The sequence below is a fragment of the Manacus vitellinus genome, unplaced genomic scaffold (assembly GCF_001715985.3).
Source record: "Manacus vitellinus isolate BGI_N305 unplaced genomic scaffold, ASM171598v3 scaffold_3_pilon, whole genome shotgun sequence".
Classification (NCBI taxonomy): Eukaryota; Metazoa; Chordata; class Aves; order Passeriformes; family Pipridae; genus Manacus; species Manacus vitellinus.
The window spans coordinates 13903283-13914584 of NW_021940535.1; the positions used below are offsets into that span (position 1 = coordinate 13903283).

The following is an 11302-nucleotide window of genomic DNA, read 5'->3' on the forward strand; positions in this document are numbered from 1 at the left end:
AGTACCAGTAAGTGAATGCTGATAGAGAAGCATTCTGTTTCTTCATGTGTTTTTCAACACAACAGTACAATGAAATAAAGTGTCAGCTGATTTAGACTGTTGGAGGTCTAACATATACAAAATCAGTGCAGCCAACCGCAGTTTAAAGAAATTTTCATAAACTGCAGGGACTGAAATGGGGGAAGGGGTTGTGTGTTAGGCCAGTTTTTCCTGTACAAAACAGAAGAGTTAGATAAATTCATTCCTTTGTTTTACAACAAGGATAGATGGGGTATCACAATTCATGCTGAACTAGATTTGGAGATGGGACTTCATGTTAAAAAAAACCCTTGAAGTAATGTTCTTGTATAAATAATATGCAGACACCAACCTGATGTATCTTAGACTTAGCAACTTCTATTAAAGCTCCACTTTCAGCTTTTTGATTCGAAGAATCTTTATTTGTATTATTACCTGACTGTCAAACAAAAAAATGGAACTGTTACTGTTAGTCACCTTTTGAGTTCAGCTGACAGATTCAAACTCACACGAAGACAAATATGTATTTAATAGTATTTCACAGTATTTAACATCAAAATATACCACCAAAAATTGTAACTTGAACTTAACAATCAAAATCCACAAACAACCACACCAGTCTATGAAGAGCAGAATTCTATATTAACATTAGTGTTAAATTACATTGCTCTGCAGTTGAGAAGAATTCTTTTACCCAGAAGGATGATTTGCACATTCTAGAGTACCTCTTTAATATTTCCTTTAGCAGAATTACTATATACTTAAAGATAAAATATTTTATCTTAAGTGTAACATTCCATCAACAGGAAAAGACTGAAGTGTCCCTTTTTCACTTCCAAGTCACTACTGATTCTACTGATTTTTCCAAGACACATAAAAGATTTCACTTGAAAGTATGCCTCATACTTTCAGATACTGTGCAAGAGAGATACTTGATTTCCCATCCCATGCTACATAGTTACAATGCCTCTCTCACACTGACCCTTCCCTCTCAAATTTAGGGTCTCATGTGGTCATAATCCAAGACAAACAAGGAAAACCATGTATATTTGACCCTGAAGACAGCTGTCTTTCCAATGCCTGTCTCTGACTCAAAGACATCTTAGCTCCCTCAGTGTAAGAGAAAAGGGTGAAAGAGAAGGAATAAACAACTGCTGTACATAATTAACTCAGTTATCAACAGGTCTAAGTTGGTGTCTAAAGCTACAGATGATCTACCAGAGTTTTAAAATTCAAAAGTATTTTAAAAGACTAAATTTGGATTGAGTTAAAGCATACTTCTGATAAAGTTTTAGTGGCATTCATATGATTTTAAGCTTACCTCATTTTTTCCATTCTTGCTGTTATTGTTGCCCTGTGAAATCATTTTTTCCAGAACAGCAAGCAGATGCAAGGCTTTCTCAGCTTGGTAAGTTAACAGGTATAAGTCTACAAGCAAGAAGCACACAGCCTGGGCAAACTTCTCTTCTGTATAAAGCAAAGAAGTAAAAATGATTTTACAGCTCTAATACTAATCCTTCCAAACATGACTAAGAAAAAAAAAATTTACCACAAAGTGCATTTATGCAACATTATGAGAAAAATCAATATATTACATAAGAAAAAAAATGCAGCCATCTAAATAAATATATATAGTGAAACACGTAGATAGGTACATATACTGAAAACAAAGCTCATTCATTCAAATGGCATCAGCATAGAAGCATAGACTAAAGACAGCTTAACAAGTATTTCATGTTCACAGATTCTGAGAATTGATCTAGGCAGATCAGCACCAAAGATGAATAGAGAGAGTCACATGAAAACACAGAATCTCACAGAATTTGAAAAGATTCTGTACAAATATATCTGACTTCAACAGAGTAAGTCCCAATTATGCATACTGAAAACTGTGAGGAACTGAAGGAGAAACACAGTAGCATTTACTTAATTTATTGATAAGAACACACATTCTTCAGCCTTCTCACTTCTAAAATTCAACAGGGATTATGAAGTTATTTCATACAAGTATGGCAATTCCACTACACAAGGTCCCATAGCTCATAAGAGCTGCAGACTTTATATATATTCACATATGAGCACATACAATTATGTATGACCTAGTGCAGGTATTTAAAAATGTGAGTCCCTTGAAAAATAGACATCGACACACAATGACTCAAAATACCAGATTTAAAATAATTTCACTAATTTGTACATATCATTTACATAAATACCTTTTCAAGTTGCAAAAAATCCATTTCAGTTTCCTTATACTTGTCTGCTAAATGTGTCTGAAGTACCTTCCCCCCAAATTTGGTTGTTGTCCTTGATATAAGTAAAACATTCTTCATTCCAAACCCTATCTACTTTTTTAAAAGCATATTAGGTAAATAAAAAAAAACAAAAACACTTGTCTGACAGTGAGAAAGACTGAATGATCTTTCTGTAGTTATTGTGTGAACAAAAATCTTCTTTCTGTCTACATACCAAAAGGCTCTATAAACTGGTACAGCTTCTCCCCAACTGATATAGCTTCAGTATACTGACGCAGATGATACAGAATAACAGCTTGATTGTAGTAGAGCATACTGTTTTCAACATCATCCAAACCATCCATTTCTTCAACAACAGAGTGAACCTGAAAAAAACCCCATTCATTTCACTACAGACTTTCAGTACCTATGATTTTAAAGTGTCAGATATTAAACAAAAAAATAATCCAAAACTATGAATTTCTCTAAAGATATGTAGGAGTTACAATCTAATAAACTTTACTGTTGTTGCACATAAACCCAGCAAAAAAATATACAATCCAACAGAAAGCTGTCAACTGAGTAGTAAAATAATATTTTCACTTTTTTATTATTTCACAAACTATTCCAGGCTAAGGAACTTTCTACTGAAAGAACACAGCAGGTCTTTCTACTGTTATAACCTCATATCAGTTGCAACAATAACTAAAAACATAACTACCAAATATGTTATAAAAGATTAAACTGACTCAGATGTTTAAAAGTAATGTTACTTTCTTATTCTTTTATTAAATCCAAGGGACAAGGGGCAGAAGTTTTACTCCTATTTCATGGAAGATTTCACCATCCTTAGTAGTACTCAAAATCAAATACCATGTCAATATATTTGCATTACCTGGTTTTTCAGCTGGTTAAGGGTTTGTCTCAAATTGTCCGTTGTAGTCTGGTTACTTCTACAGAATTCTGCAACAGCAGTATTCAAAGTTATTTTGTAGTCATCTTTGTTGATGTCTTGAAGGGTATTTAGGTGTTGTAAGCAAGCATCATAGTTTCCAGCCTGGAAATTGCACACATACCAGAAACATGCATTAGAAAATACAAAGTGTTTCCTTTATCCATAGCAAGTTAAGTGAACTAAATGACTAAACACACATTTCATTATTTATGCAGATTAACAAGTATGAGAACTAAATATAAATATCCAAACTTCAAAAATAATTTGGTGGAGGAAGGACAAATTATGCAGTTGATTATTATAAACAGATGTTTCCATGAAAAGTGTTAAATTTCAATACTCTTATTTCCTCAGTTTTCATAAACTTTTCTCGATTATGTGAACGTTGAGTGGTTGCAGTTGCTTACACAAGTCCCAGCCCAACATTTTATGTTCATCCTTCACTTCATCTGGATATATAGCGAATTACAATTTAATCTATGTAAGTCAGTTTAAGATAGGTTGGAAAAAAAAGGTTGCCACTTTCCCAGTATAGGTTTAAAAAACATTTTTACAAGCTTCAGCTGTTGGATGAAGTATTCAATCACCCAGGCACGCCTAAACAGAAACCAGGAGCCAAGCATGATGCTCTGCTGATGTGTGATTTAATCGAAAAATCCCTTTCTTTGACCTCAGGAATAAACAAAGACTTCAGAAAGGCTCACCTCTGCCTGCTTTCAGTTTTGGTCTTTTCTGTGTTGGTACAGGAGGAATTTAGTGGTATCAAGGAATGAAAGAGAATTCCTGACTCTTTCAACTACATTAAGCCTAAATGACGCTTCACTCTGAACTGCTCAATTCCTACACAGTAATAATCACATTCAGCTCTTCCATATCAGGGGTACCTCCAATCTGGTCAGACAGATAAGCAGATTCATTTCCATCTCTGTCAGTGCTTCACAACCAAAAGCTAAGCTCTTAAGTACCATAACCACCCTCCACTTCCTCCTCCTTTTTTAAGTTCTGTTCCATAGAGGTTCTCCTGGGCTCCTGACTAACTTCCTCTATTAAGGAAAGAATACAACAGAGAAGGGTTCTGGGGTCCTTCTCCTCTTCCCAAGAAAGTTGCCATTCTGCAGTTACTCTCAACGGAACCATTCCAGTTCCTTCAGTCTCCCATGAAAGCACAGTCACACAACCTACAGAGAGATGCAGCAGGACCTTGACAGGCATTTTCACAGCTCTAAGCACCAACAGCATGGATTGCCTAGTGATCATGTGCACAAACATGGGGACTTGGAACTCAACTGTTGGTGTGTTCTTAAATTGAGATAGTTCATCTCCCAGTGATTCTCTTCCCGTGCTCACACTCCGAGCTTCTCTTCATCAGGAGAAGCTTTCAGATCACAGCAACACAGCTTCTAATCATGGCTGGACTACAAACCTTGAACCTTTGAATGCTCAGCTTATTTTGTGATGTTTTTTTATCAGCTAAGCATCCTTTATGCCCCTCTACTAGACAAGATCTAGAATACAATAACCAACTTTATGGGAATTCTATCAAGACTGAAATTGGAAGTGTAATATGAAAAAGCAGCATGCAAGACAGTCCACACCGCTATTCACAGCTACTCAAGTGTAAGAAAATTGGCAAACAAGGCATCAGATTAATTCTGTTCTCATCTGTTGCTACCTCAGAACTTCATGAATTTAGGGAGTTCTTAAAGCAAGAAAAACATCATGAGATAGACCAGATACACTGGACCAGTATAAAAGTGAAGTCGATAGCAGATCAAAAGTATTTTAGGCATGTAGATCTGTGGGCAAGGTGGAGAACAAACTACTCTTTCACGTGCCTTCAGTTCTCAGGATCAAATGCCAGGGATAAAAACATTATGGAAAAAGAATAATTGAGCTAGACAGCATTCAAGAAGACATCGGTGAACAGCATCAGCTACAGTCAGTTTAATGACCAACTGCATGCACTTCATATGACAACATTCCAGGCAAAATTAAAGTACTGAGTGACACATACAAGCAGGAATCTCAAAAGAGAGCATTTAAATTCTTCCCCCCAATTTATTTCACATATCCAAAACTGAATTAACACAAGGCATTTTGGAGACAGAGATACAACAACTGAAAAGAAAAGCAATTATACTTCCTGTCACACTAAATATAAATAGGAGACAATATAAGGAAAGAAATAAACCGGAAGTCCGGGTACCTGAATTTTAACACACACAAAAAAAAGTCTTCTGAGAAACACAAAACAGGCAGTAAATATTTCCTGTAGATGTTATGCATAGAAGAATATGTTTTAATGCGAAGTGACAGAGCAGTATATATAATGCTTTATGTGGAAGAATGATGCTAAAACACAAAAAGGTTTGCTTCCTTGCTGTTTTTTAAATACATGTGGTTCAAAGGAACCTTTAACATTTTTAGCTTGAAGTGATTAATTCTTCAGAGATCATGCATTTCCAATGCTGACACAGAATAGCAGCCTGCTTCTTCTAATTAAATCATCATACAGCTTTGAAGGTTACTAAGTTTTTAGAATCAAGATTAAACATGCTCTTGTTCAAGTATCCCGTTCAGTCTCCTCACATCACATAACACAGAAAATGCATGTGCTGGTTTTACAACCCAACTAATGCTACTTTGATATAATATTCTCTTGATGCATTTGCAACTGTATTAAGAAAACAGCAAAAACAATTATTTAAGCCCACTTAGCAGTGATGTGGTAAATTAGAAGTCTCAGAGTTTGGCTTTGTCTCACCTGAAAAGCTTGTAATGCACTGCTCGACAATTCCTTCTCCTGATCAGTAATCCCAGAAGTACCTGCTCCTTCATGTTTCTCAGTACCTTGATCTGTAAAGTGGACAGAAGATTACAAGAAAGTTTGCAAGTGTGATGACAGCTATGCAGCTTAAACATTTTGCTTCTTCCAGTTCTCAAGATCCTCCTGCCAGTACAAACAATTTTCCAGATAACTCCAGCAATCTCCCTACTACACTATCTATATCCCAAGTTACATCTCCTACTACAGTATCCCAAGTTACTCTATACTAGTGAATTCCTCTCCATAAAATGTAAATTACTGTGCTCAATCAATAACCAAACTCCTCCAAGTTAACTGACAATCCATACATTTTAGATTTCTCTTTAAAGCTGCAACCATACACTAGGATTGTCTTATTTTGCTCAAAAACCAGCAGTGAGGGCCATGCATCATAAAACAGGTACCACACAGTGGGCGAGATGAAAAACCCATGCATCCTGTACACTGCTTCCTAAACAGCAAGCAAGGGACGCTCTAGGGATCAACAAAAACCAGAGTAAACACTGGAACTTCCACACAGCTCCCTGTGGAAAAGTATCTCCTTAAACAAGAGGCTGCAATAGAACCATCATTGTTAATAATCACTGACAGACCTGAAACATTATTTAAGAAAACTCTCTATACTTTTGCACCCTTCAATATATTCCATCCAATGCTGTCTGGTGATTATACTGCAAGGCACAAGCAGATACTGCCTATTCACTCTTTCAGCCTCACTCCAAATCTTACAGAACTTTCTTTGAATCATCTCTCTTTCAAGGTAAGCAGGAGCAGTTTATTCTGTATCTTCCTCACATTTTTTTTCTCAGAATCTCTTCCAGTTCTGCTATATCCTTTTCCAGACTAAGACACCAAGAACAACCTGCAGCAGTTATAATGGTGGACCCTTTATGCATTTATATAGCAATGTAATAAGGTTATAACTGTCTTCAATTTCTTTTAATAGAATTCCTAATAGTTTGTTTCACTCACCATTGAGCATATTTTTCAGAAAGAAGTCAACTAAATCCTTTTCTCATGATGTAATTAAGAATTCACTGAGGTTGCATTAAAAAGCACAGTAAGGATATTCCATGTCAAAGAAGCTGAAAAAAACCCCAAATCACTAAGCCCTTCCTTGTGCTGAACACAAACTACTGGAGAAAAAAAACCCAACCACACAACCACCACACCAGACAGATTATTTCTAAGAGCGTTAACTAATGTGCCAGAACGTACAAAAATCATTTAACGTCTTTCAAACAAAGACTTTATAAAACAGCAATGGTTTCCACTTTTGCAGAAAATTATTTCTTGAATTTCACAGTGGAAGATTTGCTCTAAGCTACCTTTTGCTATCTTAACAGTCTAGGTAGGCTTTCTAAAATTAATGCCTTCTTTCTCTTCCCTAGAATTCAGAGACATAATGCAAACTCTTCTAATTTTGTTTTCACTTTGAACAAATGAAAACACTTAGCTATGAGCTCCTCTGCAAAATCCATTCCCCATCATCACCAATATATCTGGATCACCTTGCAGAGACTAGGAAAATTTACAAATATAGGACAAACAACAACAGTAAGGGGCAGCCAAAATTCAGAAGATTCATCAATTAACATCCACAGTGAGCATAAAACAGACTTACTAATCTATCAAGTTTGTGCCTGTTGCTGGGAAGATGGTGACATCCCTTCCACTGCCCTCTGCAATAACATATTTGAACGAGAATCATAAATTGGTTGTGACTTTCATCCTTCATAAAGATGTCAACAAAGTTGAGATTTTAAAATCTCAACAATCTTACACCTGCAAGCATGACCCACTGTGATTTAGACAAAATTCAGGATTCAGCAACTTCAGTACTCTGGAGGGATGGACCCCCAGGAGCCTACACCTGCTATAAAATCTGACTGCATAAGGCATTGATCAACACCACTTGCACTGCCTTCTCCTTGAAAGGGAAAGGCAGAAGAGAGATTTAAACCACAAAAAAGCTCAGAAAATTTTTGATGTGCCAAAGGCTTTCTGCAACAAAAAAGGAAAGGAACAAGAAGCACCTCTCCTTCAAGCTAAATATAGCACAGATTTAATTCCCATTCTAAACCTTCTAAACCTTCTGGTTTATACAGATGAACAGAAAGCTATCTCCCTCCAAGGATCTCTAGAACAGCAGCAAATAAGCAAATGCAACTTCCCTCAAACTTTCACACTAACAGTGGCAATATCTGCTTTACTTGCTCAGCATGACTTCGACATTGTGCTAGTAAAGGTAAACACAGTGCAGAGCCTTGGGACTCCAAAACTTTTGAAGCTGATAACACTCAGTCTGACCAACAGGTTCCTCACATACAAGTTTACCTAGCAGAGCCATCAACTACCAAGTGCATTACTGATTACTGCCATTGTACGTAGGGTTCGTAAAACCAGCATCTCAAATGAAGTAATCCTGAAGTAAAATGTCTTCAGTTAAGTTACAGATAAACCAAGAGACACTTGTCTAAGGTTTGCAATAAAAGTACTGCTTACACAGCTGTTTTATATATTTCCTAGGGAAAAAATCAGGACAGGTCTTCAGATTTCACTGTGTCTGTTAGCCTGCTGGTACATTAAAAAAAACCCCTACTTTAAGCAAAAACAGAGCTGTCCCTTCTCCTGTAGAGTCAGTTGTATGGCTGTAATCCAATCAATCACGCCTACTACCACTCAGTAAACAAAGCAGGTTTGTGAAACCTGAACTGGAAGCTTATCAAGAAAACAAAACTGAAGTCCAGCTGACTTATTTCACAGCATAGTTTTATCCTTCGGAAAAAAAATGCTTTGGATACTCTCTACCCTTTTTGTCCAAACACACCTGAAACATGTTAAAGACTTAAAAGTCATTCCAGTCTAATATAATACGGACATTCTTGTTTAGCCCGGGATCTAATGCTTCAGCTCATCTTTATTAGCAAGAGATCCCTCCAACAGGAGTCACCTGAAAGCCAGCACAAGATACTGAACAGAACCCACCAATTCCACCTAGATGGGTGGGGAAAGTACTCCTCTTGGCTGCAAATGACTGTCTCAGTGCTTGCAAATAAAACTATTACTTCCATATTCCTTGAGGCATTTCAAAGTGAAACAGGTAGGAAAATTGTTCCTTGGCAAAAGATACAGCACGCCGCTTGCTTGCTCTGACCTACAGACATCCGGCGTTCTCGCAGAAGCCCCTGGTGTGGGTAACACCCAGCACACCAGTCACCTCTGACACGCTCCCATCCGTATGGCAGCTGCAACTATCAGCTGAAATATCCAGAACTGGGCACACTCTCTGCTTCACAAATGAGGACTTGATTTGTGTCTGTAAATTGTATTAACGTATGGACCCGTTTGTTTAACTTTCCTTTCGTCCAACCTTCATGAGCACAGAACAACTCCAAAACTAAAAGTTGTCAGGCTCATGATGAGGGGCAAAAAGGGCAACCTGGAAAAGTATGTAAAAATCAACCACTCAGATTTTGATCTGGAGGAAGCTGCTGCACTGAGCTGGAAGTCAAAGAATCAAGCTAGAGAATTATCTTCCTAGCTATTGATCCTGGGGCTGAGAAGCAGAAACACTGTGTCACGGGGGCTGGTTTGCTTTGCACAAGCAGGCAGCTGCTCCTAGTGGAGAAGTTACATCATGGTGGACAGCAGAACTTCAGGAAAACTGGCTCTATGAGAGGAGAACAAGGAAAAGCATGAGACTGCCACCTGACATGGGAGATTGCTCTCCTCATGGGCTTGCTGCCACAATATCATAAAAGCAACAAGAAGTCACATCTCCCACATACACATACCTGAAGACACCTGAGAGTGACTGCAATCATTATCCTTCTCATACCTGCTCTCCGTTTCTCCAAGGACAGCTGTTCCTGAGCTCTCTTGTTCCTACGCCCTGTAAATTACATCTTGCATGAACTGTGCTGTTGAACACCAGAGTATCTCTGGAATTATTTTTTATTTCCAAACTCTACAGGCAGGGGGATAATCTCTTTCTTGAAAGGTGAGGAATCTATCACGTGACTCTTGCTCCAAAAGCATTTTGAAAGGTATGAAGACCAGCTGGTGTCCAGCCTTTATAAGATAATAACAGTTTGTGGCACCAAGACTTACACTTTAGTTTTTGTATGAAGCCCTTCACTAGCAGTATAGGTATAATAGGCTTCTTTTGTGTTGTGCAATAAAAAGCAAACTCTTCTCAGTGGAAAGCTAATTGTAGCTTGCTGTTATGAACAAGTACAGCATGCAGAATATCTTGCCATAGCTCACATCTCTCAAGGAACTGAAAAGTTCTTTCAACACTTCAAAGAACAGCAATAAAACATATTGAAAAATTAATGCCAATTTTTTTCTTGTAGTTTAGGAGTCACTTACAGTTCTTATAAAATACACATGATAGTTTAATAAACATCACTCAGTACAGTATACTAATCTTCCCCATAATTATTTTCCAGATACTGAGGCATTTCATATTTAGCATCCAGAGAAAAAAATGCTTAACATGATTTTAAATAATGCTCCCATCACATAAAACCAACTGAAAGAACCCAAAGAACAGGTGACCAGTGACAGGACCCAAGGGAACGGCATGAAGCTGTGTCAGGGGAGGTTTAGGCTGGATATCAGGAAAAGACTTTTTTACCTAGAGTGTATTCAGGCCCTAGGACAGGGTCCCCAGGGAAGTGGTCACAGCACTAAGCCTGACAGAGTTCAAGAAATGTTTGGACAATGCTCTCAGGCACATAGTGTGATTCTTGGGGATGGTCCTGTGCAGGGCCAGGAGTTGGACTTCGATGATCCTTGTGGGTCCCTTCCAACTCAGGATATTCTACAATTCTATTAAGTAGAATTGTGCAATTCCATAAGTAAGGCTTTCCTCCACATTGCCCTCTTCTCCAACCTGTCCTGAGCTGCCATCTGAGGGAAGGACCATTCCTGCAACGAGGACTTCTTGCACGATGGGGAATCTTATGGGAGGGACAAACAGGAGCTTATCAGTGCTAGGGAGCTACACAGCAACTGCATTTGAAATTTATTTTGCCTGTTTACCAGATGACGACTTATTTTTTAGCGATCTCGGTGATTTCTCTCTACAGGGTCCTTTCCGGCCCGAGTTCAGTGAGGACCCACTCGTGCCCTGGAACCAAAGCAGCATCCCTGAGGGAATCTGACTGAACTCCAGCAGCACCACTAGGAGTTATAATCTCTGTCGCACCTTCCGCATGCCCCAGTTTAACAAATTAACCCAGAAGCTCGACTTCTGTAGGG

At 38.0% G+C, this 11302-nt stretch overlaps 1 protein-coding gene across 1 annotated transcript in view; it reads right to left on the reverse strand.

The window, feature by feature from the left end:
• CNOT10 (CCR4-NOT transcription complex subunit 10) overlaps nucleotides 1–11302 on the reverse strand; it is a 66189-nt gene that overhangs the window by 23972 nt on the left and 30915 nt on the right. Inside the window, exons 3-8 of the mRNA XM_029961760.1 lie at nucleotides 9876–9929; nucleotides 5972–6063; nucleotides 3148–3309; nucleotides 2488–2638; nucleotides 1340–1485; nucleotides 371–457 (exon numbers count right to left, since the gene is read on the reverse strand). Coding sequence (XP_029817620.1) covers nucleotides 371–457; nucleotides 1340–1485; nucleotides 2488–2638; nucleotides 3148–3309; nucleotides 5972–6063; nucleotides 9876–9929 — 692 coding nt within the window. The remainder of the gene's footprint in view (nucleotides 1–370; nucleotides 458–1339; nucleotides 1486–2487; nucleotides 2639–3147; nucleotides 3310–5971; nucleotides 6064–9875; nucleotides 9930–11302) is intronic.